The sequence below is a fragment of the Sabethes cyaneus genome, chromosome 3, assembly GCF_943734655.1.
Source record: "Sabethes cyaneus chromosome 3, idSabCyanKW18_F2, whole genome shotgun sequence".
In the NCBI taxonomy this organism is placed as follows: Eukaryota; Metazoa; Arthropoda; class Insecta; order Diptera; family Culicidae; genus Sabethes; species Sabethes cyaneus.
In genome coordinates, this window is record NC_071355.1 from 111625496 (window position 1) to 111647947 (window position 22452).

At 36.6% G+C, this 22452-nt stretch overlaps 1 protein-coding gene across 4 annotated transcripts in view; it reads right to left on the reverse strand.

Annotated features, from left to right (window-relative positions):
* Window positions 1–17885, reverse strand: part of LOC128744243 (clathrin heavy chain) — a 356313-nt gene extending 338428 nt beyond the window's left edge. For 3 of the 4 annotated variants that reach the window (XM_053841098.1, XM_053841097.1, XM_053841096.1), the window contains exon 1: window positions 17664–17885. In XM_053841098.1, coding sequence (XP_053697073.1) covers window positions 17664–17705 — 42 coding nt within the window. In that variant the 5' untranslated portion in view covers window positions 17706–17885. The remainder of the gene's footprint in view (window positions 1–17663) is intronic. The other variant, XM_053841099.1, reaches the window with a different exon arrangement.
* Between the last annotated feature and the right edge of the window lie 4567 nt (window positions 17886–22452).

The following is a 22452-nucleotide window of genomic DNA, read 5'->3' on the forward strand; positions in this document are numbered from 1 at the left end:
CTGCGATGTTCGTGTGACACTGCAATCAGTACCCCACCGAAGCGTTTCTTATTGCTATTTAACTGGCTGCGATCGCAACGGAACACATTGAATGAATGTCCAAAAAGCAGTAACGAGTTGATGCAGTCATCTAACCCAGTCTCCGTCAAGATGATGATGTCGAAATTGCTGTCTCGTGTTGTCAAAAAGATGTCGTCTATTTTCGTCCTTAATCCACGTGTATTCTGGTAATAGATCCAGAGCCGCTCGTTTGCATCAATGTCACGCTGCAACATGTGATTATTAGGTGTGTGAGAAACAAAATTACCGTCAATGTACTCGCCTCTGGTGGGAACCCAAAGGGCCCCACCTTCCTCTGTAGATCGCAGTTGGTTTTGATTATTTATACCGCCTCCGGGGTGCGGTGAATAGTACGTCGATCCCAGTTTTTTGGCTGATCAACAAACACACGAAATAGTAATCCTGAAGGCCAAGATGATGGATCCAGTGCTTTGGTTTTCATGTCAGGATCGAGGCCGATTTTATACGACACGAACGATAATGCAGACACATCTTTCCCTTTAGCGACTAGACGAATCGCCTCGACCGGTGCAGGAGCACTTAGGCAGCGATCCACAATTTTTTGCACGTCGTCGTCCGTGATAAGAGGATTCAATCTGGAGAGGTATAGCCAAAACTTGCCGACGTTGCGCACACTGAATGGAACGGAGACATCACTCAGATCAACATTGTTAGTGCCGCAATCTGACGGTGCTTGCACAATTATTTGATCTTCCATACGGCGCCGTTTCATACTCCGCTTAGGCCCGGCGGGTGTGCTAGGCAAAGGCCACATCGGTTGAGATTGTGAGCAAGACAAGCTATCAATTTTTTTGCTCAGCGCTTCCACAACATTAGAAAGCTGCTGTACTTGCACTGGCAGACTGGATGAAATTGGCGAATCGGATGACAAAAGCGGTGCCGGCTGAGTGTCGGAAATATAAGCACGAATGCTGCGGCCTTGTAATTCACTTCTACATGTAGTACAAATTAGTAGAAGTTTCCCCTGGGCAAAAGCCTCTCTCAGTCCACGGGAATTTACACCGCAGCAATTCTGGCTGATATGCAAAAAGGCCTCGCAGCAACCACAGCGCAATGGCTCAAGATCGTTGATTTCTTGCTTGCATTCGCCGCAGTATTTTTTATCCATTGTTGCGCTTTGTGCGATGATTCTATACACACGAACGGCAGAGGCAAGCACTATCGGAGAAAAAATTAACGAAGCTTTTTGACGGTTCGCTATGGCAATAGAAACACTGCGCGCTGTGCGAAAAATCTTTTTGTTTACACGGGAAATATCACAAATTGGTTTAGAAAACCCGATGTTCACGATGTTATAGTGCTCATAATTGCCTAAAGTTCTTCTGTTTAGTGTCTTAATAGATTTTAAAAATATTGAATGAAAAAACCAACTTTTTTCCTGTTGAATTTGATTAACTTTTTTATTATTCTGACAGATACGCATTTCGTTTACGACTTGCAGGCTTCATCAGTGTCTTTTTCGAAATAGAGTAAACCTGTCATAAAAATTATTCCTAAATCTGAGAACATCCTGTCTAACACAGAGCCTCCCACGTCAAAAGAAGCCAACAAGTGCCATTCGAATAACAAAATCAATGTAAATTTGTATCTAACGGAATCAAAATTCGATGATCCCAAGTCACTTAACGGCTCTTTTTATGTGTTGCCTTCTTTGCCTTCACCTAAAGTGAAGCGTATTCAAAGAGTAAAAGTCCTGCTGACAAATCAACAAAACAACGCCAAGAAAAGAGTAAATAAAAACCAGTGGAGTAAAATAACGTCTACTCTTATTTTCAAAATTGAGCTAGTAGTAAAATTCCTTCTTTTAGCAGGTCTCTAAATTAAACTATACCTTCTTTTAGGATGTACCTAAAACCCCTTAAGAACTTGTTCTTACTTAGTTAATAATATTGAAATTGTGTTTACAACTCAAAGAAACCTTCAAATCTGCCACAATCCGCCTTTCTCCGCCATGGTCCGTCTTACCCCTTCGGTGGTCCTTCTTACCCCGCCTGGTTGTGAACGAGTAATTTTTAGACGTTTCGAAAATTGATGAAAAATCACGGAAAAATAGACTAATTAATTCTTTATATAATTTTTATGGGTAGATAAATGAATGCTCTTCCATGTGTGGAACAAGAAAAGGTGAATTTTCGTACACATTTTATGCTAGCAATTTATTCGCTTAGGGGGGCCGTCTTACCCCGTCTTCCCCTAACTCAACTCGTACACTCATTTTTAGAGTTTTTCAGGCTATAGAGCCCACAAACGATTGATTTCATAAAAAAAGGGGGGGGTGACAAAAACTTTGAAAATGATTTGCAATGGCCTAACTAAATGCAACTGAAAACACAGACAAACAGACAACACTCATTTTCCATTCTTCGCATCGATAAATAAACGGTCATTTCTTAGCTTAGTTGGGAATGTCTCCGTTTTGGTCAAAGTGGCGCTTTTTGACGAAAGGGGAATTCCCTATAAAAAAATACTTGTTACTTCGAGGGATACCCCTATTGTTATGTGATATTTGGAAATGTCTATCACAGATGGTGCTTGTGGATTGTATAACATTTCGCCGAATACCATTTCGCGGAAAACCAATTCGCGGATGACCATAACGCGGAATATACTGTTTCGCGGAAAACATTTTCGCGGAAAGTACCATTTCGCGGAAAACATTTTTGCGGAAAGTACTATTTCGCGGAAAAAATTTTCGCCGAAAGTACTATTTGGCGGAGAACCACCGCTCATTCAGTTTGGAAGCCGCAAAAAGCGGCTTCGCCGCTTTGTATTCAACGAAAGTTAAATCGATGCGAGGACTAGGGAAAACTAACTAGAGGTCAGTAGACCTAGGAAAACGAATAGACCTAGACAGATGTGATCTCCGCTTCCGACGGCGGGTCACCGGCGAACACTCGCCGTTGCCTGCGGCCGGCTCGCCCTGAATCATCTAGGAAACGTTTGCTACTAACATGGTTTTCCGCGAAACCATATTTTCCGCGAAATGGTTTTCCGCGAAATGGTTATTTCCGCCAAACAGTTTTCCGCGGAATAGTCCTTTCCGCGAAAGGGTTTTCGGCGTTTTGGTACTTTCCGCGAAAATGTTTTCCGCGAAATGGTATTCCGCGAAACGGTACTCCGCGATATGGTCTTCGGCGAAATGTTATACAACCGTGCTGGTGTTCAGGTTAAACGTGCGGTACGATAATTTTTGTTGATTTTTCTTTCAAGAGTTATATCTGTTTGTCTGTGCTAAAAAGTTAAATATCTAAAAAACTGCATTTTTTAAAATTTTTATTTTTGACATGTTAAAGGTAACAATATACACTACTATTTCTGAAAGTTTCATTGCTGGCGGATGATGGGCAAATAAGTTATAATATTTTGAAAATTTCATGTTTTTTTTATTTTCACCAAAAATAATTTTGTACAGTGTATAACTTTTTCTAATGATGAGAATTATAATAAGCATAATAATAAGTATTATAACATAAATTTTTAAAAAATGCACTTTTTTAGATATTTAACTCTAGTTTTTTCTTTTTTTTTTCAATAAAAGAAATTTTTTTACGGTGCACATATTTTTTTTAGAAAGGCAATTTCATTATCTACAACTTTGCTGAAGACACTATTTTGATCAAATAAATCATTTTTTCAATATAAAATATTCAATGGATTAGCACCATTGTTGGTTAGGCCCTTTTGAAAAAGCAATTTTGATCTTAAATAAATACCTGATATGATAAAATTAGAGAGACTTAGAGAGTCGCCATCTGAAACAAAGAATCTAGCAACAATGCAGCAGCGTCTGTCAGTGTTGCCGCACGCACAGATTAGGGATCATTCAATAATGACGTCCACTGCTTATGGGGGACAGGGGGGTTTCAACTTTGTGACAGGTTGTCACAGAGAGGGGGAGGGGATCTAGGCAAATGTAACATCCGTCGAAGAAAATTTATTCTCAGAAAAAGGCTACAAAAACTCGATTTATTTCGATTTCCGAACTTATCTTACTTCAGAAGATCGCAAGAGGACCCGACATTCGACGTCGAAACAAATAAATGACGCTGATTCTCTCCTTCCTTCTCTTCACTCAAAAAGCGACTTGTTTCATTTGTTGAACAGAATCTTTCAAGCAAGCTTCAATTGAAGCTGGCAATTGTTTCAGTTGACGGCACCGAAAGTCGGGCACGATTTGCCTATGTTACACTAGATTAATTATAAGTACCATGCGTTACATTAAAGGATATATGTAAATCAATTTCAGTTCATTTGCAATCAAAGTTTCTAGCCTTTTACTAAATATTTGATAGACAAGTACAAAATAAACTCTATCGTCACGATGTAGTGAAACCTGCCTCGCCGATGCAGATTGAAGCTGTTTTAAAGTGGAGTGGTGCTCCTTAATTGAAACCAATACTTCAATTCTGCATTGATTTGTGACGATTTGCAATTGAAGGTTGTTAGAGCCTTTGTTCGCAGTTCATAAATCATGCCCATAGAAATATTTTTTACTAATAAAATTACATGCAGCAATTCGATAAAAAAAATCTGTAAAAAATCAGTAACAGTCTACTCACTGGGTGCAGAAAGTTAGCAAAACGTGGAATCTTTTTATAATTTCATTAAAAAGATAACTTTAAGATCAGTTTATCCAGAAAAATCTAGAAATTTAAATCTCTTTTTCTCGAGAAAATACGCGACTGTTATTTTCTATGATTTTTTAATCATTTAATCTTTTAATCTAATTTCTTAAAAGATTAAGCTATTTTTATAAACCACTTTTCACTTTTAACACGCTCTTTATTTCTATTTTAGGTTTGTGTGACGCCCGAAGGGGGGAGGAGAGCCATCAAAAAAATCAGCACGTCAAGTTTACGTGAAAACATAGGTAATTCTCATCCATCATACTTTTCATGTAACATTCACGTGAATTGTTGGTAACTCGCACTCATACTAACCAGTTTACGTGCAATCCCGGTAAATTTTATCAATTTTCCCATTAACTAGTACATGAAGTTCACGTAAGTTGCTGTACAGAATTTTACATGATTTTTCACGTGGATGCGACGTGTCGATTTTTTTGAGTGAGGTTGTGTTTTGTGACACATTCGGACAGAGCGGGAGGGGGGTCTAAAAAAGCAGAAATTTGGTGGACGTCATATTTGAATCGTCCCTTATTCTGTGATCAACAGGTATTTGGAATAAATAACTTTTATAAAATCTGGATATGTAATTCCTTTTCATGATAATTTTACCACAGTTAATGGTCGTACCGTAAATAGTTATGCTGCTGTTGTCTGTTATTGCTAATTCTTTTGTGAACCAGTGATTTAAATTAAAGATTTCGAGTTTCTCAGTGCTATATAGGGTAACCAACCTATTTTGGACCCCATCAGCAGCTGTACGTAATTTGGACACTTCCATTTGATTTTGCTGTAAGTGTCCAAATTATGTACAGCTGCTGATGGGGTCCAAAATACGTTGGTTACCCTATAATAACAACATACTCGAGGAACCTTTCTCTGAAGCTTTTATTTTGAATAATTCATAAAAAGCTGCTAAAAATTCAGAAAAATCTGCTCAAAAAATGTTCTTGGATGGCGTATCGCTATCATCAACAGGCTCTCTAGTCGTTACTCTTTTTACGGCTGTGAACCATTTCGCGAAATTTTTAACTTTTTAGTTGGGACAGGACGTGCCATCTGGCTTCTTACTCTTCTTCTTATTACCGCCATCCCGATTGAATATTCTTTGTTACACTCTGCACCACTGTTGCCTGCACATATTATTTTAAGAATAACTTCGTTTGTCGAACAACAGCTCCCGAATACGCTACAGTTTATGCAACCTAAATCATGTTTTGCATTTCATTTTGAAAATTAAAATTCGTGTACAAACAAAATTAATGTAGAACTAAGCATAAAACTACAGAATACTAAAGAAATCAAAATTCGGAAATAATAACTTATTGTCCTATTCCCACTAATGAGTTTCAGCAACACTGAAAGCGATACCGCGTTATATTTTCCAGTCAACGGTTGCTCGTCGCTTTCAGGTAATCAGAAATTGGGTCAATTTTGTGTCAACGCCGCGGTTGACACTTGGTACGTCCTGTCCTAGCTTTTTAGTTAAAATTTGATAGTTCGATGGTTTCTTCTCCTCGAGTGGTTAAAATCAGTTCAGAATGCGAACCATTTCATATTTGACAGATTGATAGTTGCTTTACTCAATGAGAGCATATATAAGGTGAGGATGAAGATATGTTTCTAAAACAGCGAATTTATTTATCCAGTCCAGGTTGGAATTGGATGAATTTTTGGTGTTGATTTGCTCCTATTTGATAGATAAAATTGATCTCATTTCATTTCGGGTTGAATAAACAAATTTGTTATATGTTAAACCATACATTGGTGAAAAAAAATTCAAGGAAAAATCAGTGAAACACATCGAAGCTCTTTTCTCACCTGTGGCATATCTCATTGGCTTTCAGAACTTGGTTAAAACTAACCATACAGAAAAGTACAAATTCGAACAATCTAATAATCCGTATTCTCTTTGTACTCATAATTACCTTTAAAACGGTGCCTAAAGAATGAAGATAAGTTAAGTAGAACCTAAATTACAACTGATTGAAGCTCGCGTTGTAACGTCACGGCGGACAGCCGGACGGATTCAAAACAAGTGAGACATAAGTAATAGCATCGAAACATTAAGATATAGCATAGTAGTTGCTTCAGAAAAGTTTCTTCATTTAAAAAGCACTTTCTAGTGATGAAAAAACATTTGGACATTAAGGTGTCCCTAAGCAGATACAAAAATTATTTTCTCTATTTCAAGTCAGAAGTGATTGCTGTCTACAGAAAACTTGTAGAGAAACTAATTTCAAGAAATTTCGTTGAGTGCTGAAGGTTTCTATTTCTTATATGAAAAAAGTTATAGAGCCAAACTCTTAGGGACACCCTTAAAAATAGTTTTTTTATCTATCTCTTTAATAACACTTCGTACGCCTTTTAGATGTTCTAAGAAATTGGTAATCGAATCAAATTGCAAATTTTCGTCGAAAATAGTAGAGATCTATCTTTTTCCCTTTAGGAGCTATCCCTTGTTTCTCTTATTTCTACATGTTCACCTACGGTTGCCTTCATAACTTTTTTTAGATTTTCGACAGAGTTCTACTCTAAGTTGTACATGGTGGAATACAGCATGAATTGACTCACAAAAAACAAGGGAGTTTAGCTGCTCTCCCCCGAGATACATCCCCTTGAAGAGTACATGTAAAAATAAAAAAAAAACAGTGATAGCTTCTAAAGGGAAAAAGATAGAGGTCTACTATTTTCGACAAAAATGGGCAATTTAATTAAATCACCAATTTCTTAGAACATTTGCAAGGCATACGAAGCGTCATTAAAGCGCTAGATAAAAAAAACTATTTTTGATGGTGTCCCTAAGAGTTTTTCTCTATAACTTTTTTCATGTAAGAAATAGAAATCTTCAGTATTCAACAAAGTTTCTTAAAATTAGTTTTACTACAAATTTTCTGTAGACAGCAATCATTTCTGACTTAAAATAAAGAAAATATTTTTTGTATCTGCTTGAGGACACCCTAATGTCCGAATATTTTTTCACCACTGAAAAGTGCATTTTAAATGAAGAAACTTTACAGAAGCAACTATTATGCTATGTCTTAAGGTTTCGATGATATTACTTATGTCTCACTTTCTTAGAATTACTCCCACTGCGCGACGTAATTTGTCAACAACCCCAAAATTACGTAGTCAAAATAGTGAAAGACATACTAACAACACGTCTTTGGATTATCTGTTATATACAGAAGGCAGCAACAATGATAATTGACGAATATTAACTGAACAGATTTTTCGTGACGTTACTACGGAGCTACGACCCTCTCTGTGTAAAGCAGAGCGTTGTAACGTCACAAAAAGTAAAAGCTCGTTAAAAATTAATTTCACTGATTATCGGAATTCTGTACATGGCAGGTTGTTCAGTATTCATCTCTTATCAAATCATAGAAGAAAGTTTTTAGATAAAATTTGAAAGAGAGCAGAATTTTCATGTTTTTAACAGAAGAACCAACAGACGAATTTCTGGCGCGTTGTAACGTCACGTTACATATTTGCTTTCCAAAACAATCTAGGTAAAGCAAATGCTATTAATTTGTTCACTTTTAATAGGAAATTTTATGCTCTTTCCAAATATATAATAACGATTTTCCCGGCTGAAGCACAAATACTGTGCAAAGAAGAGTCAAAACGTTGTAACGTCACGGCGGAATGTGTCATATATACAGTATACTCTCGGAAAAGTTAACTCTCTGAAAAGTTAATTGTTCAGAAAAGTTAAGCGAATATCAGCTCTCATGCAACGCTCTAAAAAGTTAATTTTTGCCTTAACTTTTCTGACAGTTTGAATTTATTGGTTGTCCAAGCGTTCGTGCACACACGTGAGTTTACCTTCTATCTTTATTTCTCATTTTTCTATCGCCTCAGTTTATTGTCGGCTCTCTACAGTTTCATACAGGTATATATATAAATATATATATATATATATATACTAGCTGACCCGACAAACTTCGTATTGCCACAAATTAACCTGTGTTGTACATAAATCATGAATCTCGGATGATCTTTGTCACTATCTCGAGTTTTGCAAGCCCCCCAGTGGGCGGCGCTTCCGACGGCGGGTCACCGGCAACACTCGCGACCGGCTCGTCCTGAATGGTCTAGTGTTACTATAGATAGTTTTTGTGGTCTTGTTATTGATTAATGTTTTATGGAAGAGTCTCGAATTTCTCGAGTTGGATTAGTTTTTGAGTTTCGCAAAAATTTCTGTTTTATTTGTATGAGAGACCATATCCCCCTACCACAGGGGTGAGAGGTCTCTAACTATCATAAAATAAATTCAAGACTCAAAAATCTCCTAAATGCTAAATTTGGTTCCATTTGTTTGATTAGTACTCAAATTATAAGGAAATTTGTATTTCATTTGTATGGGAGCCCACCCTCTTAAAAGGGAAAGGGGTCGTAATACACCACAGAAAAAAAATTCTGCCATCTAAACCTCTCACATGCCAAATTTGGTTCCATTTGCTTGATTAGTTCTAAAGTTATGAGCAAATTTGTATTTCGTTCGAATGGGAGCCCCCCCCCCTCCTAAAAAGGTAAGAAGTCCCAATTCATCATTGAAAAAAAAATTGTCTCCAAAAACACACATATGCCAAATTTGGTTCAATTCGCTTGATTAGTTCTCGAGTTATGAGGAAATTTGAATTTCATTTGTACAGGAGCCCCTCCTCTTAAAGTGGGGAGGGATCCTAATTCACCATAGAAAATTTTCTTGCTCTCGAAAACCTTCACATGCCAAATTTGGTTGCATTTGCTTGATTAGTTCTCGAGTTATGAGGAAATTTGTATGGAAGCCCCCCCTCTTAAAGGGGAGAGGAGTTATAATTCCTCTTATAAAGAGGGGAGGGGTCTCAATTCACCATAGAATAAATTCTTGTCACCAAAAAAAACACCCACATGCCAAATGTTGTTCTATTTGCTTGATTAGTTCTCGAGTTAGGAGGAAATTTGTATTTCATTTGTACAGGAGCCCCCCCTCTTAGAGTGGGGAGGGGTCCTAATTCACCGTAGAAAATTTTCCTGCCCTCGAAAACCTTCACATGCCAAATTTGGTTCCATTTGCTTGATTAGTTCTTGAGTTATGAGGAAATTTGTATGGAAGCCCCCCCTCTTAAAGGGGAGAGGAGTTACAATTCCCCTTATAAAGAGGGAGGGGTCTCAATTTACCATAGAATAAATTCTTGTCACCGAAAACACCCACATGCCAAATTTGGTTCTATTTGCTTGATTAGTTCTCGAGTTATGAGGAAATTTGTATTTCATTTGTATAGGAGCCCCCCCTCCTAAAGTGGGGAGAGGTTCTTATTCATCATAGAAAAAATTCTTGCCTCCAAAAACACCTACATGCCAAATTTGGTTCCATTTGCTGGATTAGCTCTCGAGTTATAAGGAAATTTGTATTTCGTTTGTATAGGAGCCCCCCCCCCACTTAAAGTGGGGAGGGGTTCCAATTCATCATAGAAAAAAATTTTGTCTCCAAAAATACACACATGCCAAATTTGGTTCCATTTGCTTGATTAGTTCTCGAGTTATGAGGAAATTTGTATGGAAACCCCCCTCTTAAAGGGGAGAGGAGTTATAATTCCCCTTATAAAGAGGGGAGGGGTCTCAAATTACCCTAGAATAAATTCTTGTCACCGAAAACACCCACATGCCAAATTTGGTTCTATTTGCTTGATTAGTTCTCGAGTTATGCAGAAATTTGTGTTTCATTTGTATGGGAGCCCCCCCTCTTAGTGGGGGGAGGGGTCTCTAACCATCACTAAAACCTTTCCTGGCCCCAAAAACCTCTACATGCAAATTTTCACGCCGATTGGTTCAGTAGTTTTTGATTCTATAAGGAACACAGACAGACAGACAGACAGACAGACAGACAGACAGACAGACAGACAGACAGACAGACAGACAGACAGACAGACAGACAGACAGACAGACAGACAGACAGACAGACAGACAGACAGACAGAAATCCTTCTTTATAGGTATAGATATATATATATATATATATATACCCAGATAACACAAAATCGTAATAGAAAGTGCACATTAAATCGTTTTCATGTCAATTTCTTATTGGAATTGTATAATGATTAGAGTATGTCAAACCGAAGTGAACAATAAGTTGTTTTGCAGTCGTGCGTGTCTGCATATACAATTCATGACTGTGAATTATAAAGCAGTATAGACGATTGCAATATTTGATTATATCTTAATCATATATTCAGGAGTATTTAGTTGCGTGTTATAAAAACTACGCAAAATAGAATTACAAATAGTTGTCAAAATTTTCGCACGTATATCGCCTCCACTTTGGTACATATATGTTCTTATATGGCGTGAAATATAACTTTTTCGTTCAGATATGATTTCGTATATCTCAGTAGTAATTGAGATATACAAATCAAATGGTTTACTGGGTATATATATATATATATATATATATATATATATATATATATATATATATATATATATATATATATATATATATATAAGTTAAGAGTTGGGTTACATACGAGGAGTTTTTAAAAAAAGGAAACTAAGTACTGTCCGCCACAGTGGTCGTCAATGGAATGGTTTTATTGGAATCGTTTATGGTACTCACTGCCCTAGTCTGTTGCCTAAAATATGCTAAGCCTGCAAAACCTGGCGATGTCACGTTGCATGCACTGATGTTCGCTGCCTTCGATCGTCCGGTGTTGCTAGGTATCAAAACTGCTGACTGTTTTCCTGTACAGGTGATTGATCGCTGAGTTAGAGTTGGTTGGTTGTCGTTCGGTGCGTGTACTTTGGATCCGTCGTTAACTCGTCCCTCCTCAAGTATTGCTCGTCCCGAGCAATCGCCTGTTTCCGTTAGCTGGTGAATTTTGATGATGCCAAAAATTATAAGTCCGATCATGAAAATTATGGTAATGCTGAGCGATGTGAAACCGACTAAGTGTTTTTCGTCGATTGTTTCTAGGTGTTGTCTGTTTTGTAGATTGAGTTCGTGCAGCTCTGTAAAATTTACATGCCTTTCGATTTGCAGGGGTTTTATTTTCCCAGGTTGCAGTGGAAGAATTATTGGTTGGTAGAACTGAAGTTCGTAATTTTCATAGAGCTGGTTTCCAACGTATATTGAACAATTGCGGAATGTTACTAGGTGGATTCCGGTTAATTTTTCGTTGCTGACGCCGCAGGTGCTGTTGATTTTTACGTCTTGGTGAACGGTTTGAACCAACAGTGTGTCTGGGGCTAGCATTTTTATATCTGAAGTTGGAGGTTTTTCTGAAAGGTTGCAATTACCATGATGGCCTCGCAAAAGTGGTGCTTCGCATAGGCTATCGCTGATATCGGTTAATTGTGTCCGTTCACAGATTGTAACTTTATGATTTTCTTGGCATTGTGAGTTGATTGCCAAAATCTCCATTTCATTCATAAATACTGTTTTGTAGGGTATCTTGGCTGTATGATTGAGAAGAGGTAATGGTTCGATGATGATTTTTCTGTAGGATGTGGTAACTAGTTGCGGAATGTTTACGCTGATGATTAATGTTGATCCCTTGTAGATTATGGTGGTCGTGAGGTAGCCACTGGCATCGTCAAGTCTATTGATTTCTAAGCCCTGATTCTTGATCTCTTGTGCTATTATCCCTAATTCTTTAGGTGTCAGTAAAAATTTGCTTACAATGTTTAATTTGGCTAACATTATTGCGTACTCGATTGATTTAAGAGTTTCTAGGAAAGTATCCATCTGTAGAATGATTGATAGTTTTTGAAATTCTGATATAATGTGATCATCTTTTTCGATTATGTTGTGCAAAATGCTTTGGTGGTTTCTAATTTCGTTGTTAATCAGTTGAAGTCTGTTTTCGAATTTTGTGTTGATTTTTATCTGTCTATTATTTTGCTTTATCAGAGAATTTCCTGTTTTTCTAAGCTCATTCAAATTATTGTCAATTAGAATCATATCTTCTGCGTCTAGGTTGCCTGTAATAAATTTGATTGCGCTTCCTAACATGTTAATTGAGCGTCTGTTTCTATTTGATTTGATATGTAACAAGCTGAAGAATGATTTAATTTCTTTTAGTTTCGTTCTGATGATACCTGAGAAATCACTGGATGAATTGTTTAGCTGATTGATTACGTTTTCAATAATTGATACGGAAATTTCGAATTGTGGGAAATCGATAATATGCAATAGTCTATCATGCCCAGCAATTACTCTCCCTTCCCTCCTTTGTAAAAGCAACGCTCCTGCGTTGTTGGTAATGTCGTGGATTTGAATGGATTGTTGGTAGGATGGTGGGATGTTGGTGTTTAAGAGGAATATTGTTAGGATTATCCTTGCCGTATTTTCCATCTTGTTGGCCTTACCAAATCACTAATATTTTCTTTACAAATCCACGATATTCGTTCGTTTCAAATATTTTCTTCACAAATCCACGATATTCGTTCGTTTCAATTATTTTCTTCACAAATCCACGATATTCGTTCGTGTTACAATTTACTAGGTTCCTACGGATTTCAAATACTTTTCTTCACAAATTCGCGATATTCGTTCGCGAACGCACCTTAGCGGAAGATAAAACTATTCGAGATCCGCGCCGACTGCGCCAGTTAAGAGTTGGGTTACATACGAGGAGTTTTTAAAAAAAGGAAACTAAGTACTGTCCGCCACAGTGGTCGTCAATGGAATGGTTTTATTGGAATCGTTTATGGTACTCACTGCCCTAGTCTGTTGCCTAAAATATGCTAAGCCTGCAAAACCTGGCGATGTCACGTTGCATGCACTGATGTTCGCTGCCTTCGATCGTCCGGTGTTGCTAGGTATCAAAACTGCTGACTGTTTTCCTGTACAGGTGATTGATCGCTGAGTTAGAGTTGGTTGGTTGTCGTTCGGTGCGTGTACTTTGGATCCGTCGTTAACTTATATATATACCGTTTAAGTTCTATTTTGGAGACATTGCATTAAACACGACATTTCATTCATTCAAATTATCCGCTTTTATAATTTTAATCAAAATACAGCCGAAGAGAACATTTCAGTTGCTATGCTACACATTTCAAAACTCTGCTTAACTATTTTAATTTTGATGCATAACAGCATCATCTGTACCGTAGCGCCAACTACATGTCAAACGAAACCCATATTCGTCAATAAACATCGAAAACAATGGATCATTGTAGAAATATTCACAGTAGAGTGACTATATACAGAGTGGCGACAATGTCAAAATTGGAATAATTATCTGTCAGTGTCATTCCAATCGAGCAGACGACCTATCCAACGCGTATGCAGGAAAGAGAAAGAAAAACCTTGGAAAACCCGCATTGCATACATTTGGGATGACTTGTCGCCACTCTGTATATAGTCACTCTAACTCACAGTAAGAGATGCGTGGAAACTAAAGCCAACGATTTGGCATCAGTGTACAAAAACTGCCAGCACTTGCTACTGAGCAATATACTGTAGCAGTGTGACTTGATTGTTTTCAACATGATCCGTTTCAGTTTTATTTACATCAATTTTGCACGATAGAGCTATAAATCTTTCAAGTTAATCAGTGTAAAATGCATTGCAAAGCTTTATTAGGGTTGCCAAGTGGCCAGTTTTTGGCCGGCCCGGCCGGTTTTTCACCGGCAAAGCCGGTGGCCGGTCAATCCTGCAAAAAGGCCGGTTTTCCGACACAGGAAGCCGGATTGGTACTTTTTTCCTGATTTGTTAAATTTTCTGATAAATTTATTAGCAATCCTGAGCAGTGGATCATTGAAAATAGCCAGTTTTGCAGTGACAATACTTTCTCAGCTAGCATTTTCATATGTATAAAAAAGGTAAAAATCAGCATTACGTACAGATATACATACTAAATAAATCGTATTTCATGCGCAAAATTGGCATATCCGTATTATTTTGGAGGCGATATACGTGATTACGAATAATTTTGAGCGTTACGACTATACAAGTATTTATATACGATAATATCCGATTAAGCGCAAGTCGCTCCATACTACTCTACGATTTTGTGCTGAAAATCGTATATATGTCAGTCATTATCATTATATACGAGCAAAAATCAACTTGATCTCACTTTATCCAGCTTTAGTTACGATTTCGAGTTTGTTAGGAGATATTTACGATAGTTTTCGTACATTGATATACGAGTTGGTGCTAGCTGGGTTGCTTCTGGCGGTAATATACATTAAATTGTCCGCCAGCACCAGAAGCAACTAGTTGTCTTCTAGTACCTTCAATAATCCATGCAATGTTCGTTGTGGTTTCGATTCCACGACTACCTAAATAATAATAATTACTGCACATTACACATTACAGGCAAATCCTCTAGTAATATGCTGCCGTTTCGCGCACATAGCGAATCAGATTGCAAGGCAGTTTGACAGTCGTTCATAGACGTTCGTCGAGTATGTTTGACAGAACATGTCTTTGCTAGAGCCATCTGTGAAATTGTTTAGCTTTTTCAATGATCCATTGGCATCTCGAATTATTTTTTATAGGGTTTCTATGACATGTCATTGGAAACTACTTCTAGATAGAATTAACAAAAGGGCGAATGTCGCAAATGTAAACAAAACGGGTGAGAGTTATTTTTTGCTGGACCAGCATAGGAAATTCAACCCTCACTCGGTTTGTTTACGCTTGCGACATTCGCCCTTTTGTTAGTTCTATCTAGACTTTAAGTTTGAAAATATACTTATCCGTGCTTATCCTTTGTAAATCAGTGGGATTAGGAAGCCATCAGCACTAAACAACACACTCGCGCAAACTGCAGAAATAAATACTGATTTTTAACACTGAAAATTTCGAAAGCAGCGGAGCGATAAAATAAAAACAACAATTCTGAACCGTACTGCCAGAACTCACATAACAGCTATGCAAAGTTTAAGCTAAATCAAAAATGACAAATTAAAATCGATTTGCGAAACTCCGTGGAATCACTCATATCTAGAAACCGGAGGTCTATGCTGAAAGAAGGGTCTTATATTCCCGTGGAATCATGTAAGCGACATTGCTTATAGATAAACCCAACCCCTTTTGGTCCTTCACGAACAGCATTGACATGAAAGTTGCTGGGTATATAAATTCGATTCTGCAGTAATTCTACTTGCATATAATAGGAAACCCTTGAGGTGACGGTGGCTACCCCATACATGCACCCATCATGGTTTTGTCTTTTTTTGGCTTTAAAGTTTTACCAACATAAATATTCACCCTTATTCTTGTTTTCGTTCGTATGATATTCGTTCGAAAGTTCGAATGATATTCGTTCGAAAGGTGCTTCCCGATTCGTTCGAAACAAACTATTCGTACGAATGCAGGATACGGCCGTAAACAATAAAGGTGATTATGTAATTGAACTAGAAATATTCATTCGGTAGTACCAAAAACATTCCATCAAGAAGACTGGCCTCTCTTCCTCGTGCCCATACAAATGACGAGCAACAGAAGCAATAGCGCACCCTTCCAGACACAAGTTGAAGCTGTGTGTACATTGGTGGGAAACGATGTGTGCGAGCGTGGCAATGCATTGCATACGTGTTTGTGTACATCCATATATTGCCCCTTTTATGACTATTTAGACTACCGTGATAATTATTTAATGCAATGTACCGCATTTTGCACTGTTAATCTGACACTAGAGTTACTTTTAGTTTGATCTACTAATGAGTTTGACTTCTTTTTCCTTCTTCCCCTTCTTTTTCACTTCATTTTCTTTGAGCGAAATCGTGTGCGAGATTCGACAGTGATAATCGTGTAAATCGGGGTAGTCTAAATAGGGGCAAATGTCGCAATACTAATATACACACACCAGTATGTGAAGGTTCAACTTTAACTCGGCAGATAGCATTGCTGTTACTGTCGCTCGACTTTTGCCAGAGTTGCCAGTCTTCTTGATGGGATTCTTGATTCCAGCCATCATTGTGCAATTTTCATCGGTCCTGGTCAATAACGGAGTAGTAGCACACGGATGTTATCCCATGCTTATGCTTTACTACAAAAGTTCAATTCAATGGACAAAGCTGGCTTTAGTTTTCGAAAGGACGCATAATCAACCCTTTTGCATGCATTAAGCGACCTTCTGAAAACTAAAGCCAGAAAGTAGTCTAAGTCCGCCCTAACAAAAAAAAATGCTTATGCTTATCGGGATTCTGACAAGAAAGTTACTGTTTTCAACAAAGTTCATAAAATCTTTCAATAGACGGACAAAGTTTTGTAAGTTTTTCGACAAGTGGCGGTAGTATTTAGGAGAATACTATTCTGTTTTAGCATGCCTAGGAATCAAAGTTGGCGCAAGTAACAAAAGGCTAATATTCAAGGTTTTATTGCAAAACAACTCACCCGACGTAGTTCTACGCCAACCGGCCGTACTTTCGTTGACGTAGATTATGAATAGAAGATATAATTGGCAGTTTTTGTTACTTTAACAAAATTGTTTATCAATTAAAAATCAAAACATGGAACAAAATAAGATGATCAAGTAGATATTATTGGTATTATTGCAGATGGATGCACAGAACATTTCTTTATAACGATGTAAAAAATATTTGTTTAACAGTAACATGGTTCGAGAAACAATCATTAACTGATAACTTGGCTGAATTTTGTTATCTTAGGTACTGATTTAGTTTACCTGACAGATCCCCTAAACGTACCACTCGAGACACTACTTTTTATGTTAATGCCATTTTCTAACATTGCTTGACGCTCGGTTCTTAAACTGATGTCAGATGAATCATTTTACTCATAAAACGCAATTTGGTTCTACTGCGAGGAACTCGTTACAGAAAATGGTTGAATATAACAATCAAAGCTTGTAGAAAAATTTTGGTACAGCTGAACATAAACCAAAACGTAACGATTTGCAACATAATATCGCAGAATATACTTTTTAGAGAAAGGGGCGTTTATTGATCACAATTCAAATTTACAAATTTTCTGTATGCAAACTTGACGAATTACCTGTAAATGCTCCTGAAAACGAATTGGTAATGCCTGTGACATTGTTGGAACCAAGATACTGACGTTATTTAATCAAATTTAGCGATTGAACACTTTTTTCTGCAGAAAAATCTGAAAACACACAATTTTCCGATGAGCGATTTTAGTGGCGCACTGTGCAGGAATTACTGTATAGTCTGTAAGTTCATTCACAGATTCAACATGGCCGACTTCTATGTCGAAACTAGGACAGGACGTGTCAATTCGCGACTACGAAGTTGCTGATTGTTTGGTTTTTATTAGAAATACTCACAGTAAGAGATACGCGGAAACTAGAAATACTCACAGTAAGAGATATGCGGAAACTAGTGTACAAAAACTGTCAGTACTTTCTGCGGAGCAAAATCAAGGGCATGGTGTGTTGCTATCTCTTTCTCATGTAGGATAGAGTGACTATATACAGAGTGGCGACATGTCATCCCAAAAGTATATGCAATGCTCTAGCAATGCTTATTTTCTTTCTCGTTTCTGCATACGCGTTGGATTGGTCGTTTGCTCGATTGGAATGACACTGACAGATAATTATCATTCCAATTTTGACATTGTCGCCACTCTATATATAGTCACTCTAGGAGTGAAGAGAGCAATCCAACACTCAGAAAAATTTCATGGTAAATTCTACCATTTTAGGGGTAAGCTTGACCAGAAAAGTATGGTGGTTTTCAACCGACTGGGAAAACTGGTCTAGACAACATTTTCATGGTTATTTCGACTATAAGCTTGGACAATGCACGCATGGTACGGTTGACCACGCATAGCAGGGGTAACTATAATCTGTATACCATAAAATTGTCATCATTACAATGCTTTAGTTATCTTAACCTCTTTTTGTATGGTTTTACTGACAATAAAATAGTCATCTTGGACAAAAATCAAACGGAACTAGCTGGTTGCAGTGACAATTTTATGGTAAAAATGACCATGCATGAATGTGACAACTATAATTTAAAACTATAAAATTGTTATCATAACAATGCATTTGTTATCATGACCAGGTTTTGTATGGTATTGCTGACAAGAAAATAGTCATCTTAAACACGCAATGAACGTGACGAGTTGGTTGTCGTGACAATTTCATGGTAAAAATGACGTTATTAGCTATTGTTGAAATAACCATGAGCGTAGTCATCTCAACTATAAATTTTATAGTTTTTATGATCATTCATGTTTTACTTACTCCGAATGAAACAAGCGAATCTTTTGCAATAAATAAATGTGGTGCACCTGCAAGTATACTTCCAGCTGCACCACATTCATTTATTGCAAGATTCAATTGATTCATTCGGAGTAAATATAACGTGAATGGTCATAAAACTAAATTAGACCAATTTCTCATTATCTCACAATTCAAATAACAAACAATCGTTTATGTCAACATATATATATATAATATATATACATATTGTAGATTACCTATAATTTAACAAGAATGTTACATTTTGGAATTGTTTTCTTTTCTTATAAAATAACATAAGTTGGTTATATTATATAATATCGAACAATATGTTTCTTAGTGGTTTCTTCTGCTGTTACAAATAAGCATATCTATAGATAGCCGCTGTTTCGAAGTCACAGATTTATTTCATTTTGAAATGTTCAGACATTTATTCAAAATAGTCCTGTACGTAACCTAATATTTTTTTAATCTTATTAACTGTTTATTGTTAATTTTGTACACATGTATTGGGGGTCCATCAAATTCTTCTGCTTTGCATATAACATATCTGGAAAGGCTATCCATGATTTCAAAAGAACAAAGAGTATGTATATAGCCCTGAATCAACCATTCTTTGCATGATATAAACAATTCTTCGCCGCATATTATCAGTTCTAAAATTTCCATGAGTTGTATATTGTTCATGTTGATCGATGAAATTGTTAAAAAATATCCCAATCGATATTCTGTCCCTTTGTATGTTACTAAATTACAAGTAGATATATTTAAAGTAGGAAGTTTATAAATGTTTTCAAGTAATGAAAAATTTCTAAGTTCGGAAGCAATAATTTTCCTAGTTTTGGTGTATTTTATAATGGGTGGAATGAAATTATTGTCTTTCAAATTATTTGCAAATACTAAACCAGCTTTAATGCAAAGGGTTAGACAAATATTAACACGGGACGTTATGTTTCTACAATATTGTTTGAATATTTGATGAAATGCTTCAAATCTGAAGCACCAAATATAGCGGATATGACCTACATGTTTGATTGATTGTACATAATGTAACGCTATATGATATTTGGGTTTTAATATAGTTTTAAAAAGTTTTAAATATAAGGTATGATGATATACAATTTGTTCCTGCAAAGCATCTAGAATTTCTGTTGTATACCTAGGTAACAGTATTGAATCAACCAATTCTACTAATGAGCAAGCAAAATCCCAAACCTTATCGTTTAAAGGAAAAAGTGTACCAAAAAGCAGCGGGAAGTAATGAATAAACATCATCATCTCGCGAGCAGTCATCTTGAAAGCTACTTTAGATATGTGCTGCCTTGTAATTTTACGAAACTTATTTCTATTTTCCGTGGGTCCAAAATCGAAGACTTGAATACAGTAATTAATTTTTTTGAGCGAAATTTTCAATTTTACAATCATGTATTCTAAAATGATAGCCAAATCATAATTGCAAATGCCATGCGAAAAAAAATCATGCATGATTCAACCACTTGGTTGTTTACAACATGAAAACAAGTAAGCTTATTTAAATCTGACGGTTCTTCGATTCCTGTTTCCTTGAAGTCTCTATGTTTATCTTCATTGTAATTTTCGACAGTTCTTATCAACGTGTCATCTATTATAATTTGTATTTGAGCGTTATACTTATTAGTTTTACAAAAACGACAGAAAAACATCGAACTGAATGATGGAGCAAACCCTGAAAGAACGTTAATTCCGAGGTTATCTCCCAAAAAGCTAACTAGAACAAAATATACTTTAACTGTTTTTCCCTTTAGTTTTAGATTTAAACCATTTGTTTCTAAATCTACAAATATATCTATCAACTCCTTTAGCGATTCTGATGGTCCTAACTGTGAAATAGCATTACTTTTAAGGAAGCCAGCTACAAAAATATTAGCCAGACGAGAATTTAAATATGTGGGCATAGTAGGAGTTATAATATAAACCGCACACTTTTTGTACACCGGAATGAGCACCAATTGCATCATTAATCTCGACGTCATCCGAAAATAGATGAAATGATATAACTAATTTATCTTTGTACTCGCTTTTTATAGTCTTCCATGCATACCCATTAATCAAACTCGAAATATTTTGATTCGACTCCAAAGTATTTATATTATCAAGTGTAATACTCAGATTACTCTTCGTTTCAAACAGTTTTCTTATTTGAAATTTGATTGGTGTGAGACAACCTTTTACTTGTCCGTTACCGTCTTTGTCCACATATTTTAATACACGTGGTTCTTCTGTTAATTCTAAAGTTTTCAACTCTGAGTTAAACCTGTGCTCTGTCCTAATAAATTCGAATGGATCTTTCAAATCCCTTAGCAAATTTTTAACATTTGGACTACCTGTAAGTTGACTAACCTGTTCAAAGGCATTTATTATAGGTCCTACAATATTTGATGTAATCGATTGTTGTAAATTTAAAACTTGCTTTCGTGGTAATATTTTTTTAGCGTAAAGATTTAGAGTAAAATTTAAAAAATTTTGCCTGAGCGTATTCCTGATTTCCATAATTTCTTCGTCATTGTCGGCAGATATTTCTAACGTTTGTACATTTACTGGGCTTAATGTTACTGATGATGGACCAGGTTGTTCAGCGATGATGGCACTACTTTTCTGAATAAACAGATCCTGTTGTTCAGTCAATTTGACGTTTTTGAACGATGTAGAATGCTGTTTTAATATATGTCGCACTGGAAAACAGTGCGGGGTACGCACACTGTACAATGGTAAGTAGAATATGGCAACGATCCGTGAATTCCAGTAAGATGTTCGAAATATGTTTCGGCTTGATGAAAAACGTCATCACATTTGAAGCATACCAGACCGTCTTCCATCGTCAGTATTCGTGTTTTTGATAGACTAGTGTATCAATAAACGGGTGTTTATGCATATAGCACTTGTTATTTTAAACAGAATGAGCTGCACACAGCGGATAAAATATATAGTCCTATGATAGGTGCCATGACTATCACAGATTATCTTAATTCATACAATGTTCATTCTGCCTGTTTTGGAGAAATTGCTCTAACAGTAAGATTTGTTTGTTTTGTGCGTGTTTTCGAAAGTCTATTTTATAAAAATAGCGGGAAATAAAACCCCAAAATAATACTGCACTCTCTGTGAACGGCAGGTCCAAAACGAATGTGAGTTTCAACGCTACATCAACAGCACGAAGAAATGACGGCAATATATATTCTAGTCCATTGTAAACCACGAAAAATGTAATTTGGTCAGTATTCTTGATGATGAAAATTCGCGGGGGCAGAGAATCTTTCACTTTCTGTGTATCTTCGCGCAGCTTTGCAGTTGCATCTGCGTACTCCTCGTTGCATGAAACTAGAGTACATACGTCGTTCTGTGCTTGAACTATAGTCGGTAATTTATTGGCAGAGTTTCTCACCGGTTTTATAACAGCGTGGAACAATGATGCAACGATATAATGACGGTAATCTGTAAACAAAAACATAATTATTTCGATTGTATGTAGAGCAATAGACCATTTTACGACCTGACAATATTGCTGATATTGGTATTGCTTACCCGTGGGGTCATCTG